The sequence below is a fragment of the Cibotium barometz genome, chromosome 60, assembly GCF_041138505.1.
Source record: "Cibotium barometz isolate CiBa-2024 chromosome 60, ASM4113850v1, whole genome shotgun sequence".
Taxonomy (NCBI): domain Eukaryota; kingdom Viridiplantae; phylum Streptophyta; class Polypodiopsida; order Cyatheales; family Cibotiaceae; genus Cibotium; species Cibotium barometz.
This window is the reverse complement of record NC_141105.1, coordinates 20,859,000-20,876,681: the sequence shown is the minus strand read 5'-3', so window position 1 is coordinate 20,876,681 and position 17,682 is coordinate 20,859,000. Positions and strand designations below refer to the sequence as shown.

At 46.6% G+C, this 17,682-nt stretch overlaps 1 protein-coding gene across 2 annotated transcripts in view; it reads right to left on the bottom strand.

Moving 5' to 3' along the window:
* The window catches only part of LOC147605105 (uncharacterized), a 37,807-nt gene extending 20,611 nt beyond the window's left edge, over positions 1-17,196 (bottom strand). Inside the window, exons 1-4 of one of the 2 annotated variants that reach the window (XM_086794087.1) lie at positions 16,290-17,196; positions 5,231-5,290; positions 4,053-4,291; positions 3,703-3,961 (exon numbers count right to left, since the gene is read on the bottom strand). In XM_086794087.1, the coding sequence (XP_086650213.1) occupies positions 3,703-3,961; positions 4,053-4,291; positions 5,231-5,290; positions 16,290-16,352 (621 nt within the window). In that variant the 5' untranslated portion in view covers positions 16,353-17,196. Of the gene's footprint in view, positions 1-3,702; positions 3,962-4,052; positions 4,292-5,230; positions 5,291-14,646; positions 14,804-16,289 lie in introns of those variants that run through there. The other variant, XM_086794088.1, reaches the window with a different exon arrangement.
* Between the last annotated feature and the right edge of the window lie 486 nt (positions 17,197-17,682).

The following is a 17,682-nucleotide window of genomic DNA, read 5'->3' as shown; positions in this document are numbered from 1 at the left end:
AGAAGCACAAGATGGACCCCTCGAATTTGGCACTTCCAAAGGGTTGCCTTGGCTGTCCATTGTGTTTAAAGTGTGCTAAAAGCAGGATGTCCAGTACACAGGTTCGTTTCCCCACTAGGAAGATGCTCTGATACCAATGAAACCGATCCCGTCAAGTGGGAAGACTCCGTTGGACACCCACACGCTTAGTAGCACAACTTTAAAACCACAATTTGAAATGGACAACTTAATTCAACTTGAAATTGAAATGAAAATGAAATGGAAAGATGGACACCAGCATTGGGGCCAGAACGGGCCGACCCCCCCCCTCAATATATGATATATTTATTGGGAGTATTTAATAAATACAATGCTCCATGGGTTCCAAGAACCAGATGATGTCCATGTACATATGAAAACAATACCAAACAAATATGTTCGAAGTCGACGTTCGGAGTAGACACTCGAAGCAGAACGACCACTAGCGTGGTCCAGTCTCTACGGTCCTGTGCTTTCACTGGACTCCGCGGAGAGCGCCTCACTGGTGTTTCGAGACCACGCACAAACAGGCGCTCTCGTACTAACGCCTGGCTCTCCCGATCTCAGCACCTTTGGACCGAGGTTCTCCAATAAAGCTTGGACTACCCGGCACCGAACGGGTGTTGGCCGTATAGGGAGTCGGGAATCCCTTATCAGATTTAACACAAAAATGCTTTACTTAAATCTGAAATTTACTTACTTGTGGATGGCTGAGGAAGTCCAATACCCATGTGTGCAGTTACTTGAGAGAAACACCAAGGCACAGCATGTCGAGAGAGGTAGCTGCTGTATGAAGGTGACACATAGCCTGTATGGTTGCCAAGCTACAGTGGAGAAGAGATGACAGCTTGCAACCACCGGCCTTTAGCACACTGTTGGAGAGGACATACAGTACATAGCCATCTTGTTGAAAGAGGATGGAGGCGCCTGGAATAAACAGAAGAGGCAGCGCCTGTAGGAGTTATGGTACCAGGCTGCATTCTACGCAGCTGCTTGCTTGTGTGGTGGGCAGCCCACAACTGGCGCAGCCCACAGCAGCAGGAATTACAGCCGCCTGCAGAGGGTGCTGAGGTGCAGCCGGAGGATAGATGTCGCCTGCAGTCTGCGCTGGCTGGAGCTACAGCCGCCTGTAGAAGAGCAGGCGCAGCCAGCAGCAGCATAAACAGCCGCCAGCAGAAAAGCATGCGCAGCCAGCAGTGGATTCAACGTGGCTTGCTGGTTCGAGAAGAGCAGCCGACTTCAGCACAGCAGTCGCCTGTAGATGGTGGACAGCCGCCTGTAGGAGCAGCCGCCAGAGGCAGAGAGTACAGCCCGTTGAGGGAGGATATACAGTAGCCTGGGCAGCCACCTATAGCCTGTGGAGTCGCCAGCAACGGTGGAGAAGGAAGCGCCAATCAAGAGCTTGCGCCGGCAGAGCACAGCCGTCTTTTGATTTTACTCCTCCGTCAGCAAGCGTTGGAGTGCAGGGTGTTGGAGGCGCCAAAAACTCGTGAATCTCCAAGGTGGTCGCCGTTTTCTTTTATTAAGGTTTGGAGAGGGAGTTTAACACTTTGATTTGGCTGGCCCCCCCCACGCTTGCATGTGGGTGGCCAGTTCCAAAGGGATGTGGTAGGTAACCATGCCCACCCCCACACTCACTTAAGTGGGGCTCCCCACCTTGGCCCCTAATAAGTGGGTGCCCAAAGTGGTGCCCACATTTAAGTGTGTGTGAACAAAAGACCTTATAAATCAAAAGGGTTAGAAATATGAAACATTAAAACAACATGTGCAATATACTTACCACCTGTTCACATGCACCAAAACTCGTCAGAAGACAGAGCAGACTTCACGACTCACTGGCAGGCGTCCCCGCTCAGTAAGTAACACGTCAAGCAGGCAAACACAAAAATACATGTCATGCGAAAACAGTTTCAAACATGCAAATCATGTGTGCATGTGCAAATAGTAACATGGACATATCTCCCGTTCATGGAACAAGTACAAAATATTTGTCGGCACAAAACTGGCACGACGTAAAACATAAAAACCTGGTCTTCCTATGGAGTGACGGTCCCATAGGTAAGACACAGTTCCAGGCACGAGTCTCCCTATGGTGTGACAGTCCCATAGGCAAAACACGGCACGAATACTGGCTCTTCCATGGCGTGACAATCCCATGGGTCGAACACAGTCCAGGTCATACACGGGTGGCACCAGTCTGGCTCCCGTCCATGTCAGCAAAATACTGGCCTCTTCACATGAGACACCGGCCTGGCCTCAAGTGAACGAGACGCAAAAACTGGAGATGGACCAAATGGTCGGCCAATTGGTGACAGACATCATCTCTGCTTCTGCACTGGTCTTTCTACTCTGAGTCACCTCACATCAGAGAGCTCTTGTACATATGTTCACTCACCATTATATATAGACTCACTCACATATTTCATGCTATGTGGTTTTGCTCTGATCTCTCGTACATCTGATCCTTCGTCCTTTTGCCCTCACAACCCAATCCAGATTGACTAGAGGCTATGCAGCTCTAGCCCTCCTCATGATAATGATGTGATACATATACCGTTAGTCTATCCTTTTATATGATTCTTACAATTTCTTTTGGTCTTTTACATGGCTCAGTATCACATGAAACCTTTGTACTACTTTTGGTCTCATAGACCCATTGGGACTCTCTCTCTCTCTCTCTCTCTCTCTCTCTCTCTCTCTCTCTCTCTCATTTAGAACTATTATTGGATGAGGTATGCATTCCTCCCACCCCACTGTATACCAGCACCTTGTGTTAGCCACATGGTTACATGTACTACCCTTCTCATTAGCACATGTTCATAGGATAGGAAGCGATCAATATTTTCATGGAGCTATGATATTGATTTTGTTGGCATTGGATTTTGCCGCCTGCCTCTCCTACGCTGCCATGTGGCAGCCATTATCCCACATTGTGGGTTCCGATCTTCACGGCCCTTCTATAAGGGGCATTCCGCCCCGTGGTCTCCCTCATCCCCCACTTATAGTGGATAACCAGGATTTGGGGGTGGGGAGACCATTTGGCCAAGCTAGGCCTTCCATCCGTCCTCTTCCACACTACTAGTGATGCTCCTGGGTGGCTCTCCGTGTTTCTGATACGGTATCAGAACCTGTTCAGCTCTTGGGCTCCTGCTCGGCATCGTTCGGGCGCTGTTGCTCGGCATCATTCGGGCATCTCATTCTGGGGGGTTGTTGCTCGTTGGATTTCATCGCCTGCCTCTCCTACGCTGCCATGTGGAAGCCATTATCCCACATTGTGGGTTCGAGTCTTCATGGCCCTTCTATAAGGGGCATTCCACCCCGTGGTCTCCCTCATCCCCCACTTATAGTGGATAACCGGGATTTGGGGGTGGGGAGACCATTCGGCCAGGCTAGGCCTTCCATCCGTCCTCTTCCACACTGCTGGTGGTGCTCTTGGGCGGCTCTCCACGTTACTAGCAGATTTTAGGTCTCACAGACCCTTCGGGTCTTTTGAAGACGTTAATACAACTCTCTCTCTCTCTCTCTCTCTCTCTCCCCCTCACACACACACACACACACACACACATCACAGTAAAATAAAACCAACTTGACTAGGTGAAAACTTTTTACAGGAGAAAGAAACACGTGCATGAAGTCGAGGATTTTATCACAATTTGAAAAGGCTTGTAAGGAAGGAAGAAAAACCTGATTAAGCATCCATTTAAAACCCACAGCAGATGTGCATCCATTCTTAACAGCACTGCTCCTGTAGTCTAAGTTGTAGACCTCATTAAGTCTCCTTGAAATTACCGATAAATTTTCATGCCTCCCTTTCCCAGCAAAAATTTCTCCGTGAGAGCTGATGTTGGGATGGTTATTAAGAAGGGTTTCAAACCATCCACTTCCTGATCTTTGCATGGATAAGATCACGAAGTAGTGTACAGGTGTACAAGCACATTCTTTTCTGTCATATTTGTCCAAAAGAAAGAAAAAAAAGTCAATACAGACTAGCAGACATTAGCAGAACGGAATTAATATGGAAAACTTTAGATCACCTTTCAAAACTGTTGGGCCGAGGATAATGGAGTATGAAACCTTCTGTTGAGTTCCTTGAAGTTTGAGGACACTGGATGCTTGGAACTGTTTTTTGGGTGTGGCAACCTGCTTTCAAAAGCAAGCTTTTTTGACCCACGTGTATAAAGCACATGGAAAGCCCACACAATCCAACAATGAACAGCATTAGCAGTTTCCACGCAAGGCTTTCCTTCTTGAATGCTTTCCCAACAAGAATATCCTGCATATGCAAGAAAGACTGATCACTGAAATGAAACACCTATGTAGGTAGAAGAAGCAGATTCAAAGGCTCAATTCCACTTCATGTGAATTACATGCCCCATCACTTATGCTTGTGTAACAACTTTATCCAAGGCATCTATATTGACAGACCAGTAAAGAAGGTGGCTTCAACGTAGGCATTCTCTTATTTACAATAGACCACTTACTACCTGTTTCTTCATGGCCCCAAAACAGCAGCTAGTACAGGATGGTGGCAGATCAAGCATGCAGCAATCCCAAGCTTAAAACTTGTAGATGTAGTTCGGTTATCATCTTTGCAGTGGAATCTCCATAATAACAATCACAAACATCCTTTGTAAACCTCCTACCAGACATAACAATTCATATGTATACAAAGGTGTGCTTGTTCTAGGGCCCCAAGGGATACTTGGGATGAGACAATTGTACATACTCACCTAAGCAAGGGATACTGTAAAACAGATGTGGATGCTCACATTAGCAAGGCATACTAGGGTTCTTCAGTAGGATGAACTGCAATCCTTGGCATCAAGATTGGCTGTATATTATTCAAGCAGATGGTTACCTACTTAGAAGAGTCTTTTAGACTGCCATCATTGGCAAAAAGAATGGGCAAGAAGAGAGAGCTTTGGATTCAAATCAATGTTAGGACTATGGTTGCATCCATGTTAGCATTCAAAATCAATGTAAGGCATTCACCCACGACCTAGAGAAAGGAGCAACCATCCTTGTCAACAGAAGACCCATGCGTGCAAGATCTCAAATCCAAGTGGCTGTGCAGAAGATTACTCAGGTTGTATGTAGACAACATTACAGACCACTCGTAGAAACTTTACATTGACAAACACAACTTTTCTGCATACAAAATGGGAAAATTTGCATATGGACAATCTTCTTCATTGCACTGGCATGGGCATACCTTGCTAGGAGCCAAACACAAGTCCACAATTACAAGTTGATTCAACCTGTGAAGACCTGCCTGTGGGGGGAAAACACAACTGCCGATCAGTTATCAAAGCACTTGTTGATTCATAGAACAAAGATCCAAACACAAGCCTCGGTTTCAAAAAATTTAGCTTCAAAAAATCAAAGTATGCATAAACTTTTTAAACTATATAAAGCTTACACATATAGATGACCAAGAGAAAAATCACAACATTTGACTTTGAAGCTTGAATTTGTAGACTTGAAACATAGAAACATTGAAGCCACAGGAGAACACACATGCATAGCAACATTAGTGGGAAAGAGAGTGTAGACTACTCTTCCACTCATGAGAGCTGTTTGTCACACAATGTTTCATGTAGCATTGACCCTCTCACATTAGATTTAGATCATAGACCACTATGTATCCACAGCTCCTACAATGTGAATTCATAAAAAGAGGAACAAAACATCTCCAACAAGGGAATACCAAGCTTTCAAATTCTCGAAAGAAAGTAACAGATTATGCATGAAGCTCTTTTCTTCAGAATGCATCTAACAAGAGCCTTCGGAGGACAAGTGCTTTGTACTACGACAGGAAAGTATTTGCAACTAAAAGATGTCAAGTTCAATTGAATGCTCCTTTTCCATGCAATTTGTGGTTTGATCAAGAATGCAAGAATATTAGGAAAGCATTGAAGGACATACCAACACACACAGAAGCAAGAGGCCTATAGAATTTATGGAGTACACAACGGTCATGGGGATGACCATTCTGCAGGTCAGGGCAACCGGCACTAGCCGGGAGCCCTGTTATGCAGAACGGTCATTTCCATGACCATTCTGTCCGTCATGGTTGAAGGGAGCAGCGCCCAGTGGAAAGTCAACACATCAGTAGGCAGAATCATGAGCAAGCCCACTAAATGTATGACACATCAGCAGGGGCAGAATGTGTTGGGAGCAGTGACCAGTCGTTGTAAGACACGTTACAAGGCAAAATGGACAGCAGTTCAATGCCCGACACATCAGCAACCATCAGAATGGACAGCTCACAATCGATTAAATAAATGCAGGTTTTTCCGTTGCAATTTACAAGCTGGGGCAGAAAATCTGTGACCGACGACCATGACGGTTTCACCACTCATAGAAAACTAGACAGTTTGAACCACAAAAAAACAGAAGCATGCCCACACACTCGTAACCAAAACAAGAAAATTTTGTTAGGAGGCGTATGGAACAAAAAGACATTGTGGGTGATTTCTCAGCCAACATATGCCATGTTCATTCAAGTGGATTCTGCATGGACCAGAACTTGGGCTTATGCTTGATGGTTTTTTAAATTTAAATATTTAAGGGGCTGAAAATACTTGCTAATGGAAGGCAGCAGACACACTTCATATGTGCCAGAACTGAGTTGCTGCCATGGCAAACTCTTCAACACCAGTGTGAAACAAGAGGGGAATCACCAGGAAGAGGGGGGCTGTTAGGGAAAGGGAAACGGATAGGAAAAAACAGGGGGACATAATGCAAGAAACAGAAGAAAAGGGGGAGGGGGGGGATTGGATTCGGTAGGAAGATGGAGTGAAGGTTGACCGGGCGGGAGAGGCAGCACAATGTACCCCCGTAGAGGAAAAAGCAGGAGGGGGACGGGGGGGGGGGGGGGGGGGGTGGTGGTGGCTGTTACTGTGCAAGGAATGGTGGGCAGCACGGTGCTGGAAAAGACAGGCGGGAGTCTGTACAACAGGTGCAGGCTGGAAGGGGGTCATGGTGTCAAACACGAACAGGGAGGGAGACGGGGAGCAGCAAAGCGAGCAGGAGAAGGGAAGGCGGGCACAGCAAAGAGGCAGGAAGAAGGATATGCAGGGTGGGAGGGGGCTCACTTTTGTCTCCAGCTCTCAGTAATGATAAATTCTTGCTATCATGGCCTCTGTTTCCCCCACATTCACAGATAGCCCTTTGCATTCACAAAAGTGAACGAAAACATGCATCAGATTTTGCATGCAACCGATTTTGTAGATCCTCTTAAATGAATGTAAAAAACACCACACCATCTTCATTCATGAGTAGCGAGAGTGCATATGGCCCTAGCACCACGTTTGTGCTTCAAAGGTAGGTGCGAGCACCTTCTGTCCTTTCCCCCTTGGAGGACTCCAAGGCAGCCGCCCTATCTACCCCAACCCAGGCCGCACTCAACTGCTTATTCTCTGATGCAGGCCTCCAGCGCCTTTCCTGCTCCATGGCCTCTCTGAAGGCCACAACCTCAGCAGCAGACTAGCCCGTGGCCAGATCCAAAACCTCCTATAAGCCACCCTCCTCTGTGAGCAAGGGTGCATCGTGGATATTTAATTCGTCAACAATGCTGGCAATCACTGGCAGATCAGCAAGCTGTTGCCATTGCAGCAGCCCTGAGGAGAGCCAGACATTGTTTGTGGGACTGCCCCCAGGCACAGGAGGTATGGCAGCGCATCCTCTGCCTGTCCACCTTGATCCGAGCACCACCCGCACCATCACATGCGGGACGGTAGCTTGGGTTGCAGAGGCAGGCGAGGTCTTACTTGTCGAGGATGATGGACGAGGCCTTGCATTGAGTCTCACTCACATGCGCATATCTGTGAGGCGACTGTAGGCGGCAGTTTTGATACAGCCCTGGACTCCAAAGTCACACACTAGCTCACAATGGGAGATCATCAGTAGCATAGCAGCTTGACACATCCAGCAAGTACATTCTTCTTCTTAGGGTGCCCAAGCAGATCAATGGGGGGCACTGATCCTATGTTTTTCGGCGTATCCATTGGACTTAATCACTGATTGGTTTGGTGGATAATGAAGTGGTCTCAGCCATTGGATTACGTCCCAAACAACTACAGAACCATTATGATCGGTCACACATTGGCCAAGATATAGGCTGCAGTACTGGAGCCTCAGTTTAGCTCATGGGTAGAGGGGCACAGACAAAGGGCCACAGGTAACCAGGATTCAAGAGGAATTATTTGAACCTAGACCATATCTTACCCTCAACGGCGGTCATTGAGGCAGCATGGGTGCAGAGGCAGAGGATCTATTGCTGCTTTGTGGATTTCCGCAAGGCCTTTGACTCAATACCAAGATCTTGACATTTTTCTTTCCTACACGAGCTCCAATTCTTGTCAGAGATGGTGTGGGGGGTGATGGCATTGTATGAGTATTATTGCTCTGATCCAGGCACCCAGGGGTATGTCAAATGAAGCTTGCAGAATTATCGCAGTCAAACAGGGCTGCCCGATCTCTTCTAAAGTTTTTGGTCTCTACATTGATGAGATTTCTTATTTTATTGAATGGTTGGGGGGCACATGTTCACAGCTAGCCAGGACAGTGGTGCCTATCCTTCTATATGCCAATGACATAGTCCTCATCTCAAAGTGATCAGAGAGGCTACGGACACACCTTCATGCACTGCAGACATTTTGTGATGAGAGAGATCTTCCTATGAATCTTGGTAAAACCAAGATCACCTCACACCAGGCTGTGTCCAGACACTCCTCACACAGATAAGGCAATCGAGATAGTTACTTCGTACATGTATTTGGGGGTTACCTTCTCTAGCCCTATCTTTACTATGCGGCCAGCTGCCCGGGCCCACCTGACCTAGCAACGGGATATGCCGCAGCACGTTTGGAGAGAGGGTGTTTCCGTGCTCACTAGGATTGGAGGAGGATAGAGAGAGTGCAAGTGTGAATGTCTTCCCACATGATGAGGAGTAAGCCTTCGGTACCATATGAGATAATATTGGCTGAGTTTGGAGCGACAGCGTCGGCACTTGATGCCCTATTTCAGACTATCATGTACATCTCTCACTTGTATACTTTACACAGAGACCAACAGCATTTGAGTCCTCCATGCAGCTGGCACAAGATGGGCAAAGCAGATCTCGGTATTTGCAGGTTACTACATGGTTCAATAGGCATGGCGTCCACATGGATCATCTTCCCCCTTTTAAGTATAGTCCTTTCTTAGATGTCTGCTGAGATCAACAGCATCATCTGACTAGACTTGACCTGACTCCACACAAGTCGGACATGGATCACACCCCCAAAGCTCCCACGAAGCTCCAATTCGATGGAGATCACTTTTCGGGAGTTACAAAGGATGGGTTTCTCTTTACAGACACATGTTCCATGCTATAAGGATTGCCATTGTTCAGTTAAAGGTGTCCTCCTACCACCTCCAGATTGATTCACTAAGAGCTAAGGTCATCCCCAAGAGGAGAGGATAATAATGCTACGCATGATCAGGGAGATAGAGACAGAGGAGCATTACCTGTCAGAATGCACAGCGGAAATGAAGACAACTGCTGTAGAGAGCAAAACGCAGATGAAACAGAGAGAGAGAAGCTGTGTTAACTCTGCTATATACACTCAAGAAAATCCCGGATATACAACTGGGAAGTGTGGGGGGCAAGGGGTCATTTTATATGGCCCCAGGCTGCTGGTCAGCCAGTCTAAAACAGGCCGACAGCAGCATGTGCTCACGACCTGCTCTAAGACAGTCAGCCAGGTGCCTGCGGCATGGAAGACCAAGTTCCGAGCAATAGCGATGCAACTCTGGTTATCGCACTAGATGACCGTGGGCTCCTTCTGTGGAAACCCAATCTCGCCAAGCAACCTCCACAGCCACACAACCTCGCAAGCAGCACCACAAGCAGCCCAGTACTCTGCTTCTATAGACGATAAGCCAATAGTTGGCTGCCTCTTGCTGCTCCATGAAACAGCTCCTGAGCCGAGGGTAAAACTGTAGCCTGAGTCACTCCAACCTTGGAGTCGGACTCAGTCCTTCGTTTCACCTCCAGTGTCGTAGAAGAGTCCAAGATCCTTCGTACCCTGCGAATACCGCAAGATCCACAATCTTGCATCCCAATGAGACTTCAACAGCATCTGCATAAACAAGCTGAACAGTCCCACTGGAAAGCTCAAGCCCAATCTGGTGTTCAGCAAAACCAGATCAATGAACCAACCAGCTTTCGATACAGAGGCATCAACTGGCTCACAAGGATCATTCACTGTAAGCTTCGTGTTCGGGTCCATCGGTGACGTGATAGGCTTGCAGTTCTCCATCCCAAAGGCCTCAAGCAACTCATGGACATAACGCTGCTGAGAGACAAAGAACCCCCTCTAGGTCTGGCAAATTCCAATCCCAAGAAGAAGTGGAGTAAGCCTAAATCGGTCATCTCAAACTCCTTTGACAAGGCAGCCTTCGTCATTGCAATGTGCTCCACATGACCGCCAATGAGAATGAGGTCATCCACATAAAGGATGATCAACGTGACCATGCCGCGTTCCCCAAAGAGATACAAGTTGGGATCTGCAACTGATCTCTGAAATCCAGTCCGTAGAAATAAGGAGTCAATCTTTTGATTCCAAGCCCTGGGAGCCTGCTTAAGACCATCCAAGGCCTTCCACAACTTGTAAACCATCCCCTTTGATCCTGGAACCTCAAAGCCTAGAGGCTGCTCAACATACACCTCCTCCTGCAAGTCACTATTAAGGAACTTGGATTTCACATCCATCTGATATACGGGCCACCGTTGAAAAGAAGCAAGGGCAAGAATGGTCCGAATCGTGGTCATCCTCGCTGTTGGTGCAAAGATAGCCTCATAGTCGATGCCAGGCCGCTGAGCATAACCCTTAGCCACAAGTATGGCTTTGTGTTTGTCCACCGACCCATCTGACGTATACTTGGTCCTAAAGACCCATCTGACGTATACTTGGTCTTAAAGACCCACTTGACACCAATGACTGACCGTTTCGACGGCCTCGGAACCAACTCCCAAGTTTTATTCTTCTCTATGGCATCCAGTTCCACCTGCATGGCTTTCCTCCATGTACCCTGTGCAAGGACTTCCTTGACGGAAGTGGACTCTTTGTCCCAAAAGCTTGGTCCTTCTGGGAAAGGAAATAAACCCAAGTGAATCTTCTACAATCATCAACAAGCAACATAAAATACAAAGAACCTCCCAAGCATGGCGTCTGCAAGGTCCACACAAGTCAGTGTGTACCAACTCCACAGGTTTCGAAGCATGGCGTCTGCAAGGTCCACACAAGTCAGTGTGCTTCGGAAAAGATTTCCTGTGCTGCTTACCATGAATGCAAGAACTGCAGCGTCCCTGCTTGCTGCCAACATCTGGCAAGCCAAGTTGCCAACCACCATCTGGTCTCGGAAAGCTCGCCGCAGCACATCCACATTCAAGTGGCCAAACCGAAAGTACCACAAGTCACCAATCTGAGAGCTTATAAGAGAGGAGAGTGCTGAGAGTTTATATATAACGTTCTCCACTCCGCCTTCCCAAACAACCTGGCATGTTTCTCTGTCCCTTAGAGCAACAGAATGCTCCTCAAACTCCACCCAAAAGCCAGTCTTGCAAACCTCATGCACTGACAACAAATGAAAACCAAGTGCAGGGACGTAAAGAACACGAGAGGAATGCTTCCCCTCTCTGCCATCGGGAATGATCTCCATCCTGCCCTCACTATAAATCGGTATGGTGGAATTGTAGCCAATGAAAATACGACCTGATTGCCGTTTAAGATCCTGTAAAAACTCACGAGAAGGAGTCATGTGCCTGGAAACACCACTATCAAGAATCCACTCCCGAGTATCCCTAGCGCTGAAGCCAACTGTCTCCTTGCTTGAAGAAGATGAAGCATCTGTGCCCAAAATCTCCAAGTGCACAAAGGTTGGAGTCTTTGCAGCTGAAGCTGAAGAATCAGCACTCTTCCCGTTATTCCGTTTGGGACACTTCCTCCAATAGTAGCCTTTCTCGCCACAATCGTTACAAGTCCGTTCGGCCTTCAGTTTCTCACAGTCTCAATCGGGCTTCTTCTCCGACAAAGACTTCCCTTTGCCCTTCTTGTTGTTACGGCCTTTCGATCGTTGGCCAGTCAAGGCCTAAGATGCTCCACCCTGTGGTGGAGGATTCATAAATCGCTCTTCCTGGTCCAAGACAATTGGCACAAGCGCCTCCCATGTGATGGTGTGGAGCCTGCCATTGGTGATCAAAGAGGAGTAAAATGCTGAGAACTGAGAGGGAAAATGGGACAACAACGTGATGGCCATATCCTCTGACGATCTCTCTTTCCCTGCCTGGAGAACCTCCTGCCGAAGAGCCTGCAACTTGTTGATGTGCTCCCGTATCGTCGGCGACTTTGTAGGATTCATCACTCGTGTCTGAACATCCAAGGAGATCCTCTTCATGGGTGATACCCTGAGAGCCATCACAGATTCCTTTGTGGTACATGCATCCACATCAGAGTCCACCACGCATCCGCGCCCCAGAGAAGTTCTTAGTAGCGAGACAGCTCAATCCATTCTATGAGCTAGATGCCCCCCACTCAGAGCATCAGGACCCTCCACCACACATAGACAGCTCAGGGAGGTTCTCCGTCGACATGACATGCTCCCATCACAGAGGCCTAATCCTATTTCTACCCTGAGATTGGTACTGGCTGAGGAGGGAACATCCAAGCAGCATCACATATGCAGGGGATCCAATCCATTCTATGAGCCAAATGCCCCCCACTCAGAGCATCAGGACCCTCCACCACACATAGACAGCTCAGGGAGGTTCTCCGTCGACATGACATGCTCCCATCACAGAGGCCTAATCCTATTTCTACCCTGAGATTGGTACTGGCTGAGGAGGGAGCATCCAAGCAGCATCACATATGCAGGGGATCATGTAGAGACTGTTACCTCCTTCATATACCTGGATGTTGCTTTCACTTTCACTTGTCGCCCACACTTCACCGTGTGTGTATGCCGCTCTAGCTTGCTTGGAGAGACAGTGTTTCCAAGCTAATTTCCAGGAGCCCACCACTCTGAGGTGGCTTTTGATACAGTAGGGACACCTGCAGTGATGTATGGGGCCACTTTTAGGGAGCAAACCATTGGGAAATGACTGGAGAGGGTGCAAGTCCAAAGTATACCATCTGTGCCACATCCCATCCTTCTTGCACAGTTTGGAGCAGCAACTCTAGTTGTTTGATGCACTTTTCCAGACCGTGACTATCTGTCTTACATCTCTCTCTCTCTCTCTCTCTCTCTCTCTCTCTCTCTCTCTCTCTCTCCATCCTCTAAGGGACTTAATTAATCTAGAGATTGCAAGTGATGATGTTTTCACACGTGATCCAAAGTATATCATCCGTGCCGCATCCCAACATTCTTGCACAGTTTGGAGCAGCACCTCTAGTTGTTGATGCACTTTTCCAAATAGTGACATGTCTGTATTGCAAATCTCTCTCTCTCTCTCTCTCTCTCTCTCTCTCTCTCCATCCTCTAAGGGACTTAATTAATCTAGAGATTGCAAGTGATGATGTTTTCACACGTGATCAAAAGTATATCATCCGTGCTGCATCCCAACATTCTTGCACAGTTTGGAGCAGCACCTCTAGTTGTTGATGCACTTTTCCAAATAGTGACATGTCTGTATTGCAAATCTCTCTCTCTCTCTCTCCACCAAACCACCCTTTAAGGGACTTGATCTAGAAAAAAAAAAAGAATAAACAAGATCAAGATGCTGAAAATATAAATGCTTTCCACACTCCAGAGGTGCAGATCCATATGATAGCTAGATTTGCCGCCTTTTGGCCCCACATACACGGGGTGTCAATAGTGAGCATGCATGATCCCTTCTGAGAGCCAGACGCCCTAGGTCTCAAAGGCGGCAACCCTCCACCCAGCAGCTGCAGATCCAAGATATCCTTCGACGACGTAGCGAGCTCCCATCACAGAGGGGAGATGCTATGGCTGCTTTGCATTTTATTCTGGAGGAGGTGGTATCACTGTATGACCAAACTTTGTCATCGTTATGTAGCTAGTTTCATACAGTTTTCCTTTGTTCAGTACTCATCATAGATACATGGTACTACCTTTTGGTCTCATATAACCTGGGAACACACTGAATTAAAGGGAGTTGACACAACAGTGTTCCAGCACAAAATTCCACTGGTACCAGATGCAAGATCCATTAGGTCTTAGCTAAATCCGCGATCACCATTAGTGGTTGATGCAATTTTTCCAAACTTTTATACACACATTCACATGATCTGGTTTGTCCCACCCAACCATCTCCCAAGGAGTTGCACAGGCTTCATAAATACACCTGGGAATTGATGAAACAGAAAGTAGTACAATACTATTAGGTAGAGGCATATATGTGACTAGACTACAACCTTTGCAGTATAGCACCCTAAACTTCTACCTTAGAAACACAGGCTCAAGGTGATCATTTGGATGGACATCAATTAGCTAGACACCTTCCAGACGCAAATCAATACCCCACCAGGTACCAAACAATCTACTTGGGTAGGATAAACAGACATCTGAAGCGGAAGAGAACTCTGTGAGCTTGTTGGGTAATGATACAACAGAAAGTTATACCATTTCATGCTGAATCTTCAATTGGCATCTTCCTAGTTCTGCTATTTATGCCAGTGTTTTGTCTGCTCGACATAGCTGAGGTCATGAATTATGCTTCTGGCTGTTTGAAATCACAACAAAATGCCACGACTGGCACTTCAGCTGACTCAATTTGATGATTTCTGACTTTCGTAATGGTACATATCTAACATAGTGCAATAGTCCTGATTAAGCTGTGGTAACACCAACCATAAGGATGCTCCAGCCACACATGCGACTCTGTCCTCTGTCAGACGAGGAAGGCTCTGCACGAGTTACCTACACACGTGACAATCTACAAAACCCTGAACTACCCTCAACTTTGAGCAACATGCTCTCATAGAAGGTAAGGCTACTGGGGGATAGGCCACACAAGTGGCACCCAATGTTTGTGCCATACAAGAGTTAAGTATTTTTCATGTGTTATTTTTTAAAGCTTGATTTAGGTTTAATTTATTGCAATAGTTTAAGTTGAATAGTTTAATATTTATTTTATTTGAAATATTTATTTTTTATAAATTTTTAAATGGGGATCCTGTGTCAATGGTATAAGAGCACGAGCTAAGTCAATTTGTGGAAAAAAATGAAAAGGATTGAAGAAAATAAAACCAAAGGTTAAAGGTAAAGATAAAGGTTAAATAGTAAAAGTTTTTGTGACCATTAGATAATAACCAAAAGACAAAGAAAAGTGAAAAAATACTTTGGTTCACTTAAAACTAAAAAAAAACCACTTTTCAATCCCTTAATCCTTTTCATAAAAGTGGTTTTGTTTAGTCAAAGGCAAAAACCACTTTTTAATCCTTTAATACTCTTCTCAATAGGACATTCGCAGTTGAGTCGAGTTCTCACAAGACTTCTAACATGGGAGCACCATACAATTGCCAAGTGAGTAGGTATCCCAGAGGTAATAGATCAGGCCTTGCTTAAAACCAGATGTGAAAGGCCACTTTTTCCCCCTTAAATCTGCTCTTTGTATGTTCCATGTGTTTTTATTGAGTAGAGCATATCCAGCGGTGCCCCTGTGTCTGTAGGAGTGTGCACTTGGGTGTGCACTTGGGTCCTCAAGCCTCTCCGCGCGCGCACACACATGCCCCGACCCCTCCCCAGCCCCCCTTCCTCTTAAAAAACCAGAATGTATCAGTGGATAGAACCACAGCAAGCCTTTCTCAGCCTGCTGCATAAACATGGCATTTCAGGGTTTCAATGCCAAAGTTCTGGCTCATAGATTGCAGGTGTGGATGTACTTTCAACTGATATGGTTTATGGGCTTACTATGATAAACAGAGTCGGCATACGGCAGCCGATGTAAGGCTCCCCTGCAATACTCTGAGATTTACTCAAAGAAAGAGCATTGAATTGTTGAGACTGTTAAGATTAAGGTTACATGGAGCAAGAAGTATCAAGGGCGTGTCTATCCTCACTGAATGAGGGGCGGGCTAAAACAAAATTGAACCATTAGGGCGAGACTAAAACAAAATTGAACCATTACTGGTGGGCATTTAACAAATACTCAAATTAGACCACCAGAAACGATGGTGTTGACGCGACAAAAGGGCATCTATCACACTTAAGCACTCAAATAGTTTAGAATTAGAGAAGTAGGGACGAGGGTTAGTGCAAATTACCTTGGGCAGGAGATCGGAAGTTGCATTTTCGGTAGAGAAGGCCCGTGATTGATTAACAGTCATTGAGCTCGTTGCGAGGAAAAGTGGCCAATTGAGTATCGGATAGCGTAGTTGGTGTCGTCGAACAAGCGAATTAGTGCCGGATTACACTTAAGATCAGTGGGATTAGGAGATATCGTGAGGATAGAAGGGAAAGGTGTTGGAAATCTTGAGAGTAGCTTCGCCGGGGCGAAGTGTCAGGTGAAGAAACACAGACAGAGAGAGAGAGGGGGGGTAAATGCGAGAGGGAAAGCAAATGAAAGGGGGAAGGCATAGGTGGGCACTGTGGCAGTGGGCAGGCCGCAGGAGGCTCTCTCTGCAGGCTTTTCTTAGGCACGTACTACGCAGTCATCAAAGCATGCGTTTCTGAGCATTAAATGTGAGCTAATGTCTGCCAAGACGCTAAGGTTTTACGCCATAGCAGTGCCGATGATAGCCCTGGGGTAGTTACTGAAGCCGAACAAGAATCAAGAACAGTTCCTTTGGAAGAGAGAGGAGACTCAGGAAACGGGTGCCAGATTGCATCAGAAGACAGCAAACGCGAACGCGTGATGCTTATGTGTGCTTTTTTTCTGTTTGGCGTCTCATCATCAGGTGTTAAGGTGTCATGTTCTTGTTGTCCCGTTGCTGTTAACAAGCCACTAGATGGATAATGGGACTCGTCAAAGAACAGACTGTTCCAAGCTTCTTCTTGCAGATTATATCCCAAGCCCTTTTACTCTTTACAAGTCATGCAAGCTAACAAATCACCCACGTACATACCGTAGCTATGTCAAGAAAAGCTTCTCCAGCTGCTTGCAGAAGCTGTCACGGCTATGGAAACCCTACTGCTAGAAACTGCTCTTGATGTGTTTTCTTCTTGGAAGGCAAGCTTTGTGAAAACGAAAACCGCCCTTATTCAAAGCTTGATATGACAACCTAGGCTATATACCTTAGTAAACGTGGCACATTTCTTTTCTTGCAAAGCTCCCAAGAAAAGCCTCTCTCTTTGTCTGCCTCCCTCTCTCTCTCCTTCTGTGTCTCCGTGTATATTTTTTTCTTTCCCCCACACAAGCACTGTGCTAACCCCCCTCTCCCTCTGTGTCTTCTGTGTGTACTTTTTCTTTCCCCTCCATCATTTCCTTCACCTCGCACAGAGCCTTGCCTGCCCCGCTCTAACGTAATTAAAAATCATTTTACCTTGAAGCCTACAACACTTCTTCAGCTCTGTTAATTATATCGCCTACATTCTGCCCCAAACCCTCATCGATTCCTAGTTGCGACACGAAAAGCAAGGTACTGTCAATCATGATGTGCCTCCTTTTCTTCCCTCTCAATTCACAATCAATCCGAACGCTTCCCTCTCAATTCACAA